This window comes from Carassius gibelio, chromosome B6 (assembly GCF_023724105.1).
Source record: "Carassius gibelio isolate Cgi1373 ecotype wild population from Czech Republic chromosome B6, carGib1.2-hapl.c, whole genome shotgun sequence".
NCBI classification, from domain to species: Eukaryota; Metazoa; Chordata; class Actinopteri; order Cypriniformes; family Cyprinidae; genus Carassius; species Carassius gibelio.
In genome coordinates this window covers 8482586-8503462 of record NC_068401.1, presented here as the reverse complement: position 1 = coordinate 8503462, position 20877 = coordinate 8482586, and the positions used below count along the sequence as shown (strand labels likewise).

Here is a 20877-nt window from a genome sequence, read left to right as displayed (position 1 = left end):
GTATTTAATTATTCTTATGGGTAGTCGACATAAAATACTGTTGCAAAATTGATATGTCCTGCAAGTTTTAAAACAGTTTTTCTTTTATAATTACTATTCATCACAGCTTTTATGACCTTTTGAATTGAGTGGCTTTGGGATATTTGTACTTTAAAATTAATTCATCACACTGCAGGAGCAAATTAATATGACCTAAAAGCAAATACAAAAAAGGTCATTCAAACTTTGAAAAGGGATTTTTGCTAATTATAGTTAACCCAACGTCTTGATATGGATTAAAATTATGGATCAACTACTCACAAGTTTTTTGTGGTTTATATTTTAGAAATTGTCTGAAACCCTTAATTTCTGATTATCTGGTTGCTAATGAATGAATAGTTTTAAGACCTTGCGGATGAGAGCCGGGTTAAGGGCCCCAGAAGGACAAGGGGGCTAGACACCTCACCTCCGTCCAAGCTGTTCAGCTGCCACACAGCTTTATTTGCATTTAAATAGAGAGGCTCCAAGTGGAGAAATAGCTGGAGCTGTTGAATTAGACTTTTTAGTCTTTCCTCTCACGCAGAGGAGCGAAGGATGGGGAGGGTGGATGAGGACTGTTTCCTGCTTGTCCTCTCTCTCCTTTTCAGTCTTGTCATAATCAGAATGTCTATACAGGGAGTGTGTTATGTAATGGGTCAGGGTTTGGCAGTGAGGGTCTGCCAGCTTCCCAATGCCTCTTTCAGAATTGGGGCAAGACAGTCCGAATGCCTCCTGTTACACCCCAGGACAGGAACTTATTAGTAGTGGTTTTATTTTGCATATGTCTCAGTCGCTATATTTGAAATCATATACTGTATAGTAGTTACTAATTTTTTTTATTTTGAAACTTGCTTCGCGACTGTTAATAAGTCAATAGTAGAATTTGAATGGCAAGGAGATGAATTATAGTTTTAAGAGTTTGGCCTATTGACATGTCTAATGCATTAAAAATACACATTTGTGTTGACTCTGCTATCAAAAGTGCTTATTTCAAAATGCTACTTAGAAAACACAGTGTGCAATTCTAGTTTGCTTCCTAGTGCGAGTAGTATCTTTCAAAGATTTCACATTGTGTTAACCTTGTAAATACTCCAATTCCAAAAAGTTGCATAAGGCAATCCAAAATGACATTTTCAGACAGTTCTTGCCATTTTTGTGTTCAGTGTGCATGGTTGGGAACAGACTGTGGTTGGTCTGTGGGTGTGCTGTCTGAGTCTGGCATGACCATATTCAGGCTCTCTTTAAATAATTGCATTAATAAAGCTCAAGCCTCGTGACAAGAAACTCAAATGGAAGTTTTTTTTTTTCCCGATTTCCTTCCTTTATTACTCCTTTAAACCACTGATCACGTATTTTGCGTCGGTCATGTGATCTGAGCTTTGTTTTTAGGTCTTTTTGGTTTCTCCTTCTGTCATTTTCCTTGAGTTTCCTCCTCTGTGATCTGATTAAAGGGGAGAGCAGGTGGTTTGTGTTTTTGGCAGGGGTCCTTGGCGCCAGGCGGTGTTTTAAAACCTCAGCAGTGGCTGGGGCTCAGTATCTCCTTTATATCATTCTGTTCATTGGAAAACATGGTTCCAAATGATCATTGATAAGCTCTACACAGCCTGAAGGTAGATATAACTCAGATGCTAATTGGTTAAATTGTTAGTTGTCAGCTGTATCATTTGAGTTTGCCAATTAATATACTAGCTTGCTTGCAGTGGTTTTGTGGGCTTTTTTTAGGGATGCAATGATACCATTTTTTCAGAACCGATCCTACTCGTTACCAAAAATTCTGAGTATCTGCTGATACTGATCCAATTCGACACAGCACAGCACAGTTTTTTTTTTAATCAATATAGAATGTCTATACTTCTCTGTGTTGACCTGATCATCACTCTTTTGTGTTAATCACAATCTACTACATATTCATTTAATGAAAAATAACAAATGGAAAAATATATAATCATAATCTATGACAAATATACTATTCTAAACTAGGTTATAGGGGTGCTCCGATCACGATCGGCCGATCGTTATGCGCATCTCGTCAGTAAAGCCGGTTTTCTAATCAGCGGTTAATTCCATCAGGTGCGTGATTTCACATAGAGCAGCTGTTAGTACACAGAGCCGTTGTTAATAGAGAAAATGCGCAAATCCACTTCATTTTCAGCGTTTTTTGGTGCATCTTCTCTATTAACAACGGCTCTGTGTAGTAACAGCTGCTAGGTTAGTGGATATATTCAGCCGCAAAAGATACTCTTGATTCTAGAAAGATCACAGGTGCACAATCATTTTATAAAATCTAGTGAAATATTTTATTTACAAATAAAAGTGAATAAGTCTAAAATCTGGTAAAATGTTACATATTGCTCTTTGTATTGTTGTAAAATGCATTCATGAAAAAGTGCAATACAAGTGTATACATTTATATAGAAGTCTTAAACGTTTCTTTTTAATGTGTAGCACAGTAATAAAGGGAGCAACATGTGATAGATAGGACAAAACAAGAAAGACTATTAATAATCTTTGTGCAGAAAAGTATTCTAATACTAAAGGCGCCAATGAGTCCACAGAGAACAGTTAGTACAACACACAAGCTGCTCGGCTCGTGTTCTCTCTTCACAGCAGTTCAGTCAGTATACTGTTTGAGTAGATGAATTTCTCTGGGATATTGTTTTATTTTGACTTGGATGTTAGCCACGTTAAAAAAATATTGCTATTAGCCACGTTAAAAAAAGTAAATAACTGAGGTAATTTGTGGATTAATGCTTACTGGAGACGCGAACCAGTTCAAACGATTCAATCTGATTTGGTGAACTCGTTCAACCAGTTCACTAAGAAGAACGGGTCAAATCAAACGATTCGTTCGTGAACCGGACATCACTAGTACAAAGGGAAGAGATATGTAGTGTATTCAATCTGTGCGTTAGTTTTAATTTCTTTGAACAGTTTTAAACCTCAGTTACTGTGCGCTCTTGAAGAGAGTTTCATCGTTTTGACTCTAATAACCGAACGCGACACGCAGTTTGATTGTTGAATGGAAAATGACAAACAGCCGCAGCAGAAAGATGAGTTTATGTGAACTTTAATTTAATGACTTAAATATTAATCTGTACCTTACACTGAACTATGGAACAGCTTCAGAACACTTGGAAATATAGAGCACAAAAACGTTTTGGTGATTTATAATGTGTTTGTGCCTTTCGTGGGGCTCTACAATAACACAGAATAGTATACGCACAGTATCGGATTTGGATCGGTCTCATCTGACCGATACCAGACCTGCAGAAAATACCAGGATCGGAGCCGATACCGATCCAGAGTATTGGATCGATGCATCCCTACTTTTTTTCTTGTTATGGTTACTGTTAAGGGAATGGTTTTAATACCTTTTGGCTTTGGTTTATTTGTTGAGTTGGTTTTCCTGTGGCAAAAAAAAAAAGTTTCTTAATGGCATGCTGAACTTCTTTCTGACTGCTAACCATCACTATTCAGACAACTACTGACTCTATCGACGCTATTGACTTACTGCAGTCTGGATAATCTTCAGAATGAAGAAAGCCAATTGCAGGGATTGTCTGTCTTCTTCAAGGCCATCTATAGCTTCCAGCTGAAATCCGTTTAACAGGCAGATGTCCTTGGAGAAAGTTCCTTGGAGCAAAGCTTATCTAGAGCCTCAAAGTATTTTTTATTTTGTATGACAACTCACTATACTTTCACTTGTAGTTTACCTTTAAATGAACACTTTGGCACTGCAAAAAAATTAACCAAAATATACTGTACATGGCAACCGTAAAAAAGATGCCAAAAGATAATGGTCAATTTACATAGTAGAGTTCATTTCATCAAGTGTATATTGATAGTGGGCATAATTAATAAATTACATTAAACAGCAGGAAAGGCATTATTTATTCCAGTGTATTTAATGCTGAAGGAACAGTTCACAAGAAAAATCACCCTAATTATCTTAATGTACTGATTTCCATTAGTGTTTGATAGGAGGAAAATATGATCCTATGGAATTCAGACAAAAATATGATATTTAGCAAAATGTCCAGGTTGCGTTTTTGTTGAAGAGAAAGGCAAATTTCACATAGAAGTGCTTTATAAGTCTTATGACATTTATAAGGCCTAGATAAAAAATCTTGCGTGATGAATGGCAAGCAGCATGTACGTATGCATCATTAATTGGAGCTCGTTAATGTCAACTAAAGCAGAGTTGCATGTCATGGCACTTAAAAGTAGCTGATGCCCAGTGTTGCTGATGCTCATTTTAATTACAGCTTTCCTCTTTCTCCTCAGTTGCATTATTGACTGGACTGCTTTAGTTTTTAAATATATCTATTGACCAACATGGCAGCACATTTTAGTTTAAGTTCATTCCTTATTTTTTGTCAGGCTCATTTTGTAAGACAATTTGTGAATTGACCTCTTTGTTCCTTTTTGCAGGAATGTAGATAATATAAAGCCAAGCTATTTTTACATTGCAGCTTTCTGGAATCTCTGAGGTAGTCTGCATTCTAAAGAACATATTAATCGCATCCTGAATCATTCCATTGTGGTGTAATTGTCCCACTGTTCTAGTCTGCCTGTTAGCAGCATATGTCATGCTACACATGCATTCTGTTCTAGTCCAGACCTTACTGTAGTGAATGATTTAAACTAGAGCGCCTCAGCTGGGGTTTGCTTCAGCTCCCAGATTTTTTTTTTTGCCATACAGGAGCAAAAATGCTAGTGAATTTGCATTTCATTTATTTATGTTATGAGGGCAACCAGTTCATGTTGACATCTGCATCATTTGATTCGATATGTATCTTTTTCATCCCAATTTTATTGTTTTACTTAAATAATTGTTATATAATATATATAAAACAGTTATTTCAGTTAATTGCCATTTGAAAAGAAAATATATAAAAAATATATATATAATATATTATATATATATATATATATATTATATACATTTTTTTTTTTACAAATGATAAAAACAAACATGAAAATGGAAAATCTAAAAAAATAAAGTAGTTCAAAATAAAAACATCATAGTATCCCAGTGATATTAAGATAACACTGCTTTGAATAACACTGTTAACAAATAGGAATGTGTCGAATTGAATTGTATTGACATATGAGGGTAATTCAGTATTTACAACCTGTCTTGGTTTACGTTTCTCATGCTTTAAATCATTTATTAGGAAGCGCCATATACCTGGTAATTAAAGTTAAACTGAACAATACAATTCTTGATTTCATTGCATTATAGCCAGCATAAATGATCTAGATTTGTGTGGATGGCCAATGTTATTCATGTTCTTTGTCTTTACCTAGACGCTCTTAACCAGCAGCTGACATAATTGCAAATGAGCACTGCAATTTTGACATTTTGTATAGCCAGAGGGAAAAAGGCTAAAAATTGATGCCACACAAGAGGTAGCCAGGAACAAAAGAGGTCAGATAATTGTCTTGTCATGTTGCCTTGTGTAAATGTGCACGTGTCAACATCTCAGCGCCCTCCATCTCTCCTCAGACCTTTTCCTGGGAGAAAACCCGGTGTGTTGCCGTAGAGACAGTGTGCAGTCATTTTTCTCTGTGAGTGGGACTGGCATGGAGACAGATGTGATTGAAGGCCCAGCTCTAAAAGGGACACGTCTCGAGTTCTCTAAAGAAGTCAGATCATATGACATAGACACAGGATGCTGATGGTAATACTTCAGCTAGGGAGGAGAAATCAATGCGTTAAATAGATGGGAAGCTGATGTGTTTGTGTGCGTGCGTGTGTTTCTGTGTGTGTACATGTATTTAGTGTGTGTTTTGGATTTGTCTGCTTGGACAAAAAGGACAGAATTACATTACCCTTTTCCTGGACGGCGATATTGCTGCAGTATTGTCTCATGTACCCAATTTCACCTAATTGATGTCCCAAGTTCTCTGCATCAGCCTCGGAGTGCAGATGTTAAATAGACTTTCCATGTGGAGGAAGACAAATGCACGCCCCACGTTCATATTCTGAATCTAATGATTGTGTGAAACTAATTGGTTTGATCGGGAATTATAAAATTGAGTAAGAGTGTATGGTGTATACTGTATGTGTGTGTATCTTTTGCTACTGATAATGATAATTTTGAAATAACTTCCAACATTTTATTTTTGCCACCATCTATCAATTTAATATTACTGTTAAATATAATCTTTGGTAACACTTTAGTTTAAGGACCAATTCTCACTTGCTTATTATAAGCATGCATATTAGTAGCATATTGGCTGTTTATTGTGACTTATAGAGCACATATTCTTATTCTACATGACTGTATTTAAATTCAGAAATCAAACCTAAACTTGAGTACTCAAGCAGCTAATTAGAAGGCAAAAGTCATAGTTAATAAGTGAGAACTGGTTTAGTTTATCATACTTAAAACAGGAATTATGTTTTCATGTTGTGATGCCTGATTTTACTTGTATGATTTGTTTTACATTACACTGACAAAAAATGACAGTAAAGTCATATATAATACAACAAAAGATTTTTAATTCAAATTGATACTGATCTTTTGAACTGTCTGTATAATGGTCCATAAAATTATTAAGCAGCACAACTTTTTTTTCAACATTGATAACAGTATGTTTCTTGATCACTAAATCAACATATTAGAATGATTTCTGAAGGATCATGTGACATTAAAGACTGGGGTAATGATGCTTAAAAATCAGTTTTGACATCAAACATTAAAAAAAATATAGGTTTCACTCTCCCAAAACGTCAGATCCGTCTGGACATAACGTCTTTATGATACAAATTGTATGCGTATACAGCTAAACGCTTAAATATACATTGTAAAATTCCAATCAGATTGAAAAATATTTTCTAAATTTTACAAGTTTGTAATGTATCTTTTATCAAATAAATGCATCCTTGGTGAGCACAAGATACTTTTTAGTAGGGTTGCTCCGATCACGATCGGCTGATCGTTAATGCGCATCTCGTCAGTAAAGCCGGTTCTCTAATCAGCGGTTAATTCCCTCAGATGCGTGATTTCACATAGAGCAGCTGTTACTACACAGAGCCGTTGTTAACTGAGAAGATGCGCAAATCCACGTTCATTTTCAGCGTTTATTGGCGCATCTTCTCAGTTAACAACGGCTCTGTGTAGTAACAGCTGCTCTATGTGAAATCACGCACCAGATGGAATTAACCGCTGATTAGAGAACCGGCTGTACTGACGAGATGCGCATTAACGATCGGCCCATTGTGATCGGAGCACCCCTACTTTTTAGTCTTACCGACCCCAAATATTTGAGTGGTACTGTAGATTCTCTGATTATGATGGTGAATATATAAACATTAGCTCTCACATTAGCTTTTTTGTATTGTATTTCTGTTTCTGATTCTGTACTTCATGATAAGAAGATTGTTATGATTTACAGTAGCTGTCTGCCCTCATATAACCACCCATCAAAGGCTGTTTGCTCTGAAGAATGATGCCACATAAATTATCTAAGGCATTATGGGGCAAATGGCATCATATAAATGCCATAATGGCAGCCGAATATAATGTATATCAGTCCATTATAAACATATAAACATAAATCTATGGCCTTTTAAAGTGACTCTAAGAGTTCTATTTGGTTGATGATGGACTGCGAAGTCCAAGATGTTTTAAAGCTCAAATGTCACCCATAGTTCTGTTCTCTAGCGCTGGACCTTTTCCACAAGAAAGATCCATATCTTGCACCATATGTCTGTTCTCACCTTTTTTTATAATGGGTTAATAAGTTAACTAATGGGCTCATAAGGTCAGGTTTGCTGTCATTAATGAATAGGGCCTTCACAGAACCGATGGGGGGCTTAATCGGATTCAGTTTGAAGTTAATTGCCTGCGGTGTGTGTTATGTAACCTTCGGTGTGAATTCTGGAAAACTGCTGCAGTGGACTTGCTGTACAGATGGCTGGATTGAGAAAAGGGTGCTGAGAGGTGGAGCGAGAGAACGGGAAGAGAAAGAGAACACATCAAAGATTCAAATATTGTTCGAAAATGACCCCTTCTTAACTCATACATCCGGTGTTTGGACTCCTGTCGGTAAGCAGCAAGCAGTGATAGGAAAAGATGCTGATACAAGCTACATGTAAAATCCAGTAGTGGAAATTTGCTGAATAATATGGATTACAGATTTTCCAAGGTGTCTATGCTTAAATTAATTATTTAAATGGGCTGTTCCCTCAGTTATGAGTCAGATGTTCTTGAAATGTACAGTATTATGAACTTTTAACACAGAAATGATGCTGTGAGTCTGTGACATACTATGTAATGCTATGCTAGTATGATACTCAAGATTGGGAAGACTAAATTGAAGAATCTAACATTGCAGATTGGACATGAACATTAAGTTTAGATGCGTAACAACCTATTTCATTTTAATAATGTGACATGTTTCCTAGTGAAACAGGATATTCAGTGAGAAAAAATGGAATGTGGCTTGATTTTATCTGTTGGAAATTAATTGGATGGAGAACACTTGTTAAATGTATGTTAGTTAGCATTATCTATCCAATAGCCTGGATGGTCTAAGTGATGTCAACGGACAAAGAAGTATACTTTGAAAGCTGTGGAGACAATGGCAACCAGCCGCTGTTTGGTTTTCAGCATTCTTCAAAATATCTTCTTTTGTGTTCAGCAGAAGAAAGAAACTCGTATAGGTTTGGAAAAACATGAGGGCGAGTGATGACAATTTTTTTTTTATTGGGTTAGCTGTACCTTTAATGCTTTATAAGTATAAAAGTGAATCATGTTTTCACATGCTTTTTAGAAGACCGTGACAAACAGACAATCGTTAAACTACACCCTTTTCTATCTTCTGATATTCTATCTTCCTGTGACTACATTTCACTCCTCTCTTTGTCCAAGTCTAGTGTTTGCCCTTTTCCAGCATAGAGAGTGTCTCACTGACTGACACAAGAGCGTCTGAGTCACTGTATCTGAAGAGGATTATTAATGTGTGTAATGAGTGAGACACTGAGAGATCTATGGATGAGTAGAACCCATGATAAAAAAAAGATAGAAACTCTTTAATCGAATCTAATAAAACACAAATACACTAGTGGAATGATTTGGAGACAGCGAGGGTTAGGAGGCGGCAGAGACTCAAAGACTGGCTTGTCTGGGAATATAAGTGCATTATACATGTAAAGACCAGAGAACGGAGAGCTTTCAGTGTCATATAAAGTCCATGTCACTAGTATTGTGTTGCAGTAAAACTCTAAGTGCATATTACCATTTGGTATTGATTTATTTTGCTTGAAAATGGCCCGAGTCTCCAATTCACCACGGTAAAGAAGTGAATTCAATGAACTCGATGAATTCAATGAAGAATCTAGCTTGTTGAGACTGTGAGGGTTTTGTCAGATGATGCTGTATTTTGAAAAAGTTTCTCATAGGCACAATAAAACTTTGCCTCACTTGAACTTTTTTTAAGATTGTGCTGCTGATTTTCTAACATTATTGATCTAGGGAACAGGATATGATATTATTGTGGGTGGAATCTTCGACTCTTTTAAGTGGCTCATAGGGTAGGGTCTTCTGAATGGTTGCTAGAGCAACCTAGAAAAGTACATTGCAGTGTGCTAAACCATCAAATGTTGGACTCTTGCATATGCATGAGAAAACACTACTCACATTTTCTTCAGAAACTTTAAGAATCTTGTTGTGCTATTCAGACGACTAAGGGTCTTACAGTTTTATTCTTCCCAGATGGATTCTGTAGACCTTTTTAACATTTTCTGTGCAGATTTTTGGAGGAAAACTGCTGAATGGATTTCAGCGTGGTAAAATGTGTTTAAAAAAAAAGCTCAGGAAACTGCAGTCTTGATGGCAGCTGAAAGCATGATCAAATTAGCCATTATATTTAATAAACGAACTGTGAATGGTGGGTGTTCAAATTCTGCAGAAATCCGGGGAGCTTTCTAAAAGATTCTGGATCACATAACTCCTCAAATCTGGGAGATAATACAAACTACTTCAGAACACATAACCTGCAGTTTACAGTGGTTTACAAATGATCCCTAATTTTTCCAGACTGCTGTTTTATTCTTATTTCATCGAAATGAGATTGCGACTGTTCTCCAACTGACTAAATACTGTACAGAGTTACATTTTTGTAATGAGCCAATTAAAAAACTTTACCATGCAATCAGTTAATTAATTGAGTTAATTACTTTTCCCCAACACTACTGTTTAAAAGTTTATGCTCAGATATTTTTTTAAATTAATAATCTTATTCAGCAAGTATGAATTAAACTGATCAAAAGTGACAGAAATGAAAATTCAGCTTTGCCACCTAAAAAAAAATAACATTTAAAAAATGTATTAAAATAGGAAACAGTTATATTAAACTGTACTTTCCAATTTCACCATTTTACTGTATTTTTAATCAAATGAATGCAGCCTTGGTTAACATGATGCACATGACCAGGGATTCTGGAGACCACAATTTGAGAACCACAGTTCTACAACAAAACCTACTGAGGGTTCAGATGGCAATGACATTTCAGGAATCTCTACAACACTCCATTTCAAGTTCTTCCATATAGACAAACAGACCCAAGGCTCAGATGGCAATGGTTTTGGGGGGAGGGGAAGCAAATTACGCACAGTATATAAGATAATTGATTATATATAGTATAAGATAATTGATAGCATCTTGATAGATAGTATCTGTTAGAAAACCTTTACATTAAAGGTTAAGCTAGTTGCCTATATAATTAGATGATCTTTTGTGTATTTTTGGCTCTTGACCCTACTTTTCATATGCTCTGTAATAGGGATCCATCATTTCTATTTATTCAGATGGCTTAGTCATCACGGCCTGCTAATATGAGAGACAGGCTATTTATTTTTATTGAAATCAGATGGTCTTAACCCATGTGTTTGATTTTAAAGTGTAATTCAGGGGTACGTCGCCCATCGTGTGACACAATCGTTTAGTTATTTGCTGCATTTATCCACAAGCTGAGGTTGCGACAGAGTTCGGTCTCATCAGATGAGGGTATTCTGGAGAAATCCTTCTGTTAAGTAATTCCGTGCTTCTAAAGTAATGAGTTTACAGAGTTATACGGGGGCTGAAGGGACATCAGGCCAAAATTCACAGCATTCCTCCTCCGAGAGCAGCCATGAGTTCCAGACATCAAGTGAAGCCACAGCGCACTTGGAATCCTCTTTTTTTTGTGTGAATAATTCTCTGATTGCTCAGAGTCTCCGCGAGAAGCTCGCTTACAACATGACCTATTTTTCAGCTCTCACGGAGAGCAGGTTTTTAAACCCGCTCCGTTTACGAGAGTATTCCTGCCATTCATGCGAAACGGTGTCAGATGTTTCTGGGGCATTCCTCTAGGCTCTCTTGTTTTGTCACACGAATGCACGCTGAGAAAAACTGTGAAAAAAAAGCAGTAGGACCGAATAAAAAGCAGGAAAAGAAGAAGTTTTCAGGGAGCCTGTGAGAATGGTAACAACACACAAGAGTTTTTTTTTTCAGTATGTAAGCTACAGTATCTCTACATAGGGACCACATGGGTTTTTACCACAAATAGTGCCAGCAGGTGGTAGTCTCACTTCTAAAGGAAGATCCAGGTTCGGTGGTTAACCGAACAGTTATTCTCCACTGTGGCGCACCATTGCAGCACAGTATCACAGGAAAACAGAACGCCCTTCCATTTCAACACTATGACAGTCTTTGCTGTTAAACGTAATGGTTAATTCTTCTCTTGTAGCTCAGACGTGTTGTTGTATATGTGCAAAAGCCTGCAGAATGCAGTTATTTGACACACTTGACAACTTGACTGGGTTAGCGCTGATGTGTGGCTTCGTGTTAGCAGCAGATCACAGGTTTTCAACCTTCTGAGCTTTACTCAAGTCAGTCAGAATTGCAGTGGATTTATGTTATTTTCAGTAAAGCTGTCTACTTTGATGTTGTGTTTGATTTCAAGCTTTCTCTGTGTCAGGCTTGATTTACTTCATCAAGCTACAGGTTTGTTGTCTAATTGTTCTGTTAGCCTTAGTGCCAGGAATTCAAACAATGAAATATTCCCTCAAAGGAATTCTTTGAAGCAATTGAGGCCTCTTTGAAATGAAACATGAAAGAAGCTTTGAAATCATATCTATCTATCTATCTATCTATCTATCTATCTATCATCAATCATTCCAGAATCAACTATGTATATGTGTGGAGGAAATTTTATTATACTTAGTTTCTCTTCTTTTTTTTTTTTTTTCTCTACTAAGGAGTGTTCTTTCTCTATTATGTCTCATTAATGTGCTTACGTTTGTCATGAGATGAGATGAGACATAGCAGGAAATCTAAGTGAAAGCCAAGTGTGAGACAAGAAAATGTTATTTTAGTTTCTTAGATGTCCTGGCTACTTCGAAAATCACTTGCACTGAATTCTTAGAAACGCATCTGGAGACATAGTTAGACATTTTAAACTGACATATATGTTGAGTATGCATTATGATTGGATGAGATCAAAGCATCCAGATTTGATGAAGGTATAAATGTGGAGTTAGGGTGTTGCCTCTTGGTCACATTCTGTAGGCAATCTGTATTACTGTTGACCTTACTTGCAAGAAAATAAATCTTCAAAAGACTCATACCTTTATTTAAATAGAAAATGGCCATAACAATATGTAAATACATTGACTATATATAAAGAATGTTTTATATATAAGAAAGCTTTTTTTGTTGGGTGACTACTTAAAAATCCTGACCATTCTCACACATTATTGTTTGGTAAAGAAGAGTTATACAGCAGTTGGATAAAGCTTAGATCATGACAAAACAAGTGTGGATTTCAGTCTCATCCATTTTTTATTAAAGGACACAGCAGAAGTCTGACTTGATGTGCCAAATATATATTTCTCACTTTCCCTCCAGCAGTTTGCACACAGATTTCCTATTAAGTGGTAGATTGTTTTCCTTCGTATCTAAATTGGATGGATGTATACTCTGGGATGATGGAATATATTCAGGCCGCACACACACTGCAAAGTTTTGCGTGCAACTTAAATGAGTGTTCCATGAGTGAAAAGAATACAAATGCGCTCCCCAAATTGGTAACCAGTGGTCACAGTTGACTGGAATAATCATGGAAATTCTTTAGTCAGTAGCTGTATCATGGATTCGGCCTATTTGTGAAGAGAAAGTGCATCTGAATCTAACTAGCTTTGTAGATTCATTTGTCCAGAATTGTGCTGAGTCAAACTAATGTGTTTATGTGTACTCTGTTGCTCAGAGATCCGTAATCAGTTGGTGGAGCAGTTCAAGTGCCTGGAACAGCAATCAGAGGCTCGGATCCAGCTGTTGCAGGACCTGCAGGAGTTTTTTCGGCGCAAAGCTGAGATTCAACTGGAGTATTCTCGCAGTCTGGAGAAACTGGCTGAAAGGTTCTCATCAAAGATTCGCGGCCCGAGGTGAGGCTTTATTGATATGTGCAAGTGTGAATAGTTCACCCCAAAAAATTCTGTAATACACTTATTTTCATTGTTTTTTCCCCCTAGAAAACACAAAAATATAAATGCCTGATATAAACTTTTAGCAGCTCTTGCTTTTTGGGCTTGAAAGTTCACCATGAACTAATGTTGTATTAAAAATAGCTGCATAAATTTCTACAAAGAAATGCCCATTTTGTGCTTGATGTAAAAAATAAATGGCTCCATACAGGTTTGACAGTACATGATGACAGAACTCTCAGTTTTTGGTGAACTGTTCCTTTAATTGTGCATGCCAGATTATGTCTCCTCTTCATTTCTCTGTCTGTTTCACCATTTGTCTCAGTGCTCCTTCTATCAGAGCAGAAATAGCTGCTGGTGAATTTGAAATTGCTCTCCTGCTGCTGGATATAATCATCCTTCAGACAAGGGTTGCTTCTCATTCCCTACTTTCAACAAAGTTTTAAGAAGTTATTAAATGCCCGTAGCGTTTTACGCATAAGGATGTTATCTTTGGCCATTCATTTAAATTAAATAGCCTTTTGAAATAAGTGTTCCCTCAAAAGAAAACTTCTATTTCTAGACTAATTGACCCTTCGTTAACCCAACTACCTGAGGAACTCAAATCTTTCAAATTGAATGGGGTCATCGGATGCTACATACACTTTTATAAGTTGTTTGAACTGAAATGTTTGTTGGCAGTGTGTGTACACAATCACCTTATAATGATAAAATCCACCCAGTGACATCACACAGACAGGCCCCTCCCACAATAGTTTGTTTGATAGACTGGACTGGTGTGTCTTACCTTAGACCCGTCCAGCTTGAGCTGTCATCGGTCCACCATTGTTTCACCGCATATGTAGACAAGAATGTCTTATAAGCGATTGAGGTGTTTTGTTGTTGGATGTAATAATGAACACAGCAGTCATCATTTACTCCCGACATCTGAGCTGCTGAAGATGAAGTGGATTACGTTACATTTGTTTCTGAAGGGAATGCATCTATCTTTGTGTGAATCATTTGTGATCCAGCTTCACCAACAGGTGAAAGTCTAAGGTTTTTTGAATGAATAATTGCAAATCACCTTTCCTTAATGGGCTTTTTAGCAAGTTTCATGATGAATGCCATTAAAGTAAACGGTCTCTCTGAGAGCGGCTCGGAAGAGAGGGGTGGGGTCAGCAGAGCTCATTAACATTTAAAGGAAAATGCTACAAAATGGCTTGCTCTGAAAAAATAGCTGTTTTTGACAGGGTAAAAATTGTTTTTTTGTACTACTATTGAGACATTTTAACCAAACTACGATACAGACTTTTCATTAAGACTTAAATCATATCAACTTGTGGAAAACGGTCATCCGATGACCCCTTTAAAGGGAGAGTTCATCCAAAAATGTAAATTCTGTAATTTGCTTATGCTCATGTTGTTCATAACCTATAAATCTTCTATGCAACATAAAGAATATTGCAAAATGTCAGTGGTGTCTAGTAGTGTTTTGGACTCCACTGACTGTCATTATTTGGATAAAAACAGTTAAAACATTGTACAGAATATCTTCTTTTGTGTTCCATAAAATGATAAGAGAATTTGTGGGAACTATCCCTTTAAGTCTTTGCAGAATGAACAGCATTTTATAGAATACGTATGTTGATTCAGTTGACTATAATGGAAAAAGTAACTAATTAAGCTTAGAAAGCCATCGTATATTTATGTTGTAAAAACGTTTTAGTAATGCAGTATCCAGCTACTGTTTTCACTTGTGTGCATGAGATCAGTGGGTGATTATTGGCTCATGTGGCATCAAGCCAACATTGAATTCTGTGTCTGCAGTAAAGCTTCTGTTAACAAGACCTCACTTGGTCATAGTGGGCTGTGAAACATAAAGGCTCCTACCAATGCTCTAATATGCTCTAATATATTATGTCTAAAGAAATGCTTTCTAGGAAGTGAATTTATCAATTTTAAGAAGTGAAAATCTCTTTTAGATATTTTGAGTTTGACTTTACAAATGCACTGATGAATGCATTGTTGCTAGGTTAATTTTGCGAGTGTATTGCAGCAGGATTGGTGGGGTTCAATTAATAGCAGCTGGTGGAGGAGGGCCGTCTGCTGCTTGCTCCCGGGGCCAGTCTCACTGCACCATTGACTACATTACTGCAGACAACAATGAGGAACGGCAGCGCCAGTGGCTGCTGCTCTCCTGGCCCCGCGTCTGGCCTTGTCATTCTCTGTAGTTGTTTATGTTTTTGTACTTTTTTTCCTTCCTCTTTTCTCTGATATTTTGGCAGCTTTTGCGTTCTAGTTTTGCTGATGTAAGCCTCACAGCAAGATCAGCTGACTCATGCTAAGAAACAAGCACGCACAAATAATTGCATACTTCGACAACAAACTTTTGTCTTTTCAGTGGAGAGAAAGACTCTTCTTCTTTTTTAATAAAAATAAAATAAAATGTTTCATATTCTCCTTTAGGTTACATTTATTTAAACAGAAACCATAAATTACCAAAAACCATAATATTCTAAAATAGTATTAAAATGTAAAATTAAAACTGTTTTTCCTTATATTTTAATATATCTATTTTATTATCAAATTGAATTTATTTCCGTGATGGCAAACATGAATTTTCAACAGCCTTTGCTCCAGGCCTTAGTGTCAAATTATCTTTCAGAAATCTAATATTCTGATTTGGTGCTCAATTAACATATCTTTTTATTATCGATTATGATAACTTTTTTGCTGTTTAATATTTATGTGGAAACAGTGACAAAACTTTTAAGAAAGTAAAAAAAGTAAAGAGAAGAATTTTTTTTTATTTAATGCAAAAGAAAAGGACTGCCTGAGATTCCCTCAAGTATTCCATTCAGGAGCGCTGTGTAATAAATAATATACTATATGCACTATTATGTCTTCCTTGACTGCCCACAGCAACCAATGCAGCTGCAATATATCCTGTAGTAAATTTCTTTATTAACTTTATGCATAGACAAGTAAGGTTTTACAGGTTTTGCAAGATGAATCCTATTACGTTATTTAATCTACACCTACTTTTTTATCTCTTTATTTATAAGGTAAAAGTTCCTGCATAAAAGAACCCCAACTATCTTCAGCTTATGTAGTTCTAGACAGACCATGACGTGTCTAGAGGAGATAAGAAGCTGTCTACAATAATGTGGTTAATGGCCGTTTTTGTATGTTTGTGTCCGTGTGTCTCAAGTCAATAAATACCTTTTCCTATCTCCACAAAGCAGACTTGTCATCCACGCTGGGCTTTACCAGTCAAAACACAAAGTCTGTGTGCTTGTGTGCGTTTGCACATGTTTAGCTTTCTTTTTACCCTGTTTCCTGTTCTTATCTTGCCACATTCTCAGGCCTGCATGTGTTGTTATTGCAGTCCCATTTGATGCATATTGGTGCTGAGACTTGCAACACACAGTACCTGAATACTAATCCAATCTGCTCTGCAGTTCAGCTCTGTCTCTGTGCATTAAGGCAGCCATAGATTACTTCTAAGGTATACATGAATGAGGGTCGAGGCTTCTGCGTATGTTTTGCAGGGTGACTTGGCTGATGGAAAGTAATTTAAACTGTGACCACTAGCTTGTTTTGCTAGGTTGAAGAAAAGCATGCATTGAGGGCATCCAGCTTGTGATGTTTGCATGCATTCACAAAGAGAATATTTCTGTGTACATTTTGCTTAGGACAAAGCACAATTAATTAACCTAAAGAAGGGTTGAAAAGACATTATTTGCTGTCTGCTGTCTTCTATTATCAATTAGGTCCATTTCTGCAAGATGTTTCAGTGAAATTTACATGCACAATATTAGTGCTACATCAATCAGAGATGTGTTATGTCAGTTATTTTTTATATTATATTATATATTTTTTATATTATATTTAATTATTCTGAGAGGATGTCTTCAGTCTTCCTGTAGAGGAACATGAACGCATATCTAAGTATTCCAAAGTCTACTTAGCAGATAAACTGAAATATTAAAATTAAGTGCATGTAAATGTTGTCACTGATATTTATGGTTAAGTATGTTCACTTGATTAGGTGTCAGATCAGATCTAATTTACACAGATCTCTTATAATGCGATTCACTATAGCCTGTCTATTAACCCTTACAATATATTAACATATAAGTAATTGATATTAAATAATTAATACATGCTAATAATAGTAATTTATTCATTCAGTAATAATTCATAACCTAATTAATATATATAAATCCATACAGACTGTTAAAAGTTATACATGGATTTCATGCACTTGCCTTAGGAACAAAGCAGTACCCATAGTCTGCCAAGGACTTTCTTTTTTGACCATTGCTACAGTCATCAAACACTGTATAGCAGACCATCTATGGTGATGTTATTTTACTGATTGGTCTTCACTCTTACTTCTATTAATTAATGTATAGCTGCCTTTAAAGATGTGTTTTGGTTAGTATAAGCATAATGTAAGAAAGTGATGAGGTTTTGGGGTGAGATGCAGGTCTGGTGTTGATATGGCAGCATGCAGACTACATTTGCTGCAGCCTATTGGACAGGAGCCTGAAATCAAACTGCCCTGCGGTACATTCCTGCTGCATTCCGCTTCTCGCACAGCAGCACCTGCCTTCCACCTCCGGCCTTCATTCACTCACTGCCAAGCCTCTCAGAGAGCGTGCCAAAGCCCTTGGGATCATGTGTGCTGGGAAAGTGAATCTCACAGACTTAGACATTAAAGTATTAGTTCATCCAAATGAAAAATCATTTACTCATTCGCATGGCAATTCGTGTGACTTTCTTTTATCTGTAGAGCGCAAAACAAGAATGATTTACTGGTCTTTTCCATGCAATTACTAGTGCTTTCAAGTTTCAAAAAGGATGCCAGAACCCATAAAGCACAATAAAATTTGTTCATATAATGCATATGCAGTTTTTAAGTTAGACTGTATGTGTGTATAACCAACAGACTGAAAGATGTTCACAATTCACTCGAGTAGCCTATTAGAGTTGTGAAGCGTCAGAAGTAGCGGCAGAATTTTTCTTCCATATTGTGATGTACATATGAGTGCATTACCATACCAATACCTCAGAGAGTTTTTATGACAAAAATGTGTATATAAAGCATGTTTTGTTGTGGTTTTGGATTTTGATGGACCCAGTCCTCACTCAATTTCATTATATACATATATATTGAATAGTGGCCAGAATCTTCTTCACAAATTTTACCCTGCGTGTCTTGACAGAAGAAAGAGAGACATACAGGTTTGGAATGACATGAGGTTGAATAAAAGATGACAGAATTCACTATTCTTTTCAAGTCGAATTCCAAATTAAATGTTCAAGGCTGGTTGAACACATTCCGTTCAGATCTTTTGGTTTAGGTTCCCTGTATATGGCTAATAATGTAAGATTAATGAGGTCAGAATCATCAGCAATGAGCTTTTGTGTTAATCCTTGTCCTGCCATTCAGTGCTCAAATGAAATTTTCTCTCCTCTCTCTCTTTTCCAGTGCTTTCATGGATTTACAGCTGGGAGCAATCATACATTGGTGGCCTCATTTTGCATGTTTGTGGATTTTGGGGGGGGGGGGGATTGGTTTGCCAGCGAAAAATTTATTGAAGCTTATTTAAAAGGCGGAAATGCATTTGAACTGAGGAACGTGTGCACCCGTTTCTGTTTCCACTACAGTTCCTGATTTGACACTTGATTCCTTCCTCTGCTTTTCCGTCAGGAGATAAGCTTGAGCAAGCCACCCCAGACTGGATTAAAAGCTCTTTGATAAAGCTGTATCAGGCCTGGCACATAAAAAAACACTTTCTTGAATGAATATTGTGGCAGGCGGTGAGTGTGATTGTATAATTGGGTTTTATGGCTTGTGTTGCTATAATGAAGCTACGTGTGAAGTGATTTTGAACCCCACTCATATTCTGTGTGGGTGTTCTTGAGCACAATACGGATAACTGCTTATTATCACTTCTTAGCATAGGATTAGAGATGTTTAGATCTCTCGCATAGCGTTAAAGGTTAAAAAGACACAATGATACACATAAAATGTATCATTTTTTATCTATGTACATGTTACATATGCATATACGTGTTGACTGCAAACCTCTGAGGATCAGTCCGTTTTGTGTAAGAGTGATGTGAAACAATGAGAGACATCTTTTGGTTTTCAAGTGCTTTCATTTGTAGGAATCATTTACCTAAAAATGAACACATGAGGGTGGAAAACTGTTTTATTTTCTTTCGAATGTCCTACTACAAATGTACAAAATGTACAAAATTATTAAACAAATCCATGCAACTTAATAAAAATTGTGGGGGTGTACAGCAATTAAACAAAACCACGAACTATCACTCAACTCAGATGCACTTAATTTAAGAAAATGCTTAAGTACTGAATAAAAACAGGTATTTTGAAGGTCTTTTTTTATTGACGTTATTGAACATCACAGGCAAGTGTTTACAGCCAAGCTATGATAAGAACTTAGTGTTATTTTGCCAGAGGCTTTCCGAGGACTGAAGCGGCCCACAAAAAGGATATCACCAAATTCCAGAAGCCCCTGTCTCCTGTCACAAACAATCAGGGCACAGCGCGGTGTATAGTTGTCCCAAGGCGGCTGTTGTGTGTTAAAACAGCTGACTATATATTTATAAGCTAAAAAATGGCTTTTCGTGTGCAGATACATATTTTATGTATGGTTACATAAGAAGGAAATTCCACATGTGGTCAGGGTTTCTGTAAAGATGTGTGCTTCTGTTGTCTTTGTGTTCATTTTTGACGTACTTGCAGTACTTTGAGAGCATGATGAATAGAATGACTTGCAGTTAATTTAGTAAACAGTTCAGTAAATCAAGAGCCTCTTTGAGTGATTTAGACTTATTTACATACTTTTGAGAAGACTTGAGTGTTTTTAAGTCAGTAATTTTACCAGAACTGTTTTAGTAGCATTGTGAAAATAATATGTTTTAGTATTTCTGTTTTAAAATGGAATGAGCAGATTTACAAACAGATTTTGATCTCTTAACGTTAGCTGGATGTTCATTGTCTCTACCCAAACCCATTTTAACTACACATATCATAAAGAAAACATATTTATGAGAGAGCCTCAGAGCAAAGTTCTCTTGTTTCAAAGCCTTTGAAATAAAATGTATAATTTTATGTGATTTTCTGCTCTTTGTATGGATTGTGGACCATGGACCATGAACACTGAAAAAGCAACTGGAGAAATGTGATTATGAATCATATGATCCTTTTTTCAGGCCTTGATTGTAGAGTCGGAGCAGTGCTTTTGATCTATTTTCTGAATACTGAGAAAATTGTACATGAGAATAAAAGGGCCAGATAAATGTCTTTCTGCAGTTTTGGATGAAATAAGGCGATTTCTAATCTATTGTAGAGATCTAGCCTATG

General features: G+C 36.5%; 1 protein-coding gene across 2 annotated transcripts in view; it reads left to right on the top strand.

Annotated features, from left to right (window-relative positions):
- The window catches only part of srgap3 (SLIT-ROBO Rho GTPase activating protein 3), an 81400-nt gene that overhangs the window by 6368 nt on the left and 54155 nt on the right, over window positions 1-20877 (top strand). For both annotated transcript variants that reach the window (XM_052558713.1, XM_052558712.1), the window contains exon 2: window positions 13277-13454. In XM_052558713.1, the coding sequence (XP_052414673.1) occupies window positions 13277-13454 (178 nt within the window). The remainder of the gene's footprint in view (window positions 1-13276; window positions 13455-20877) is intronic.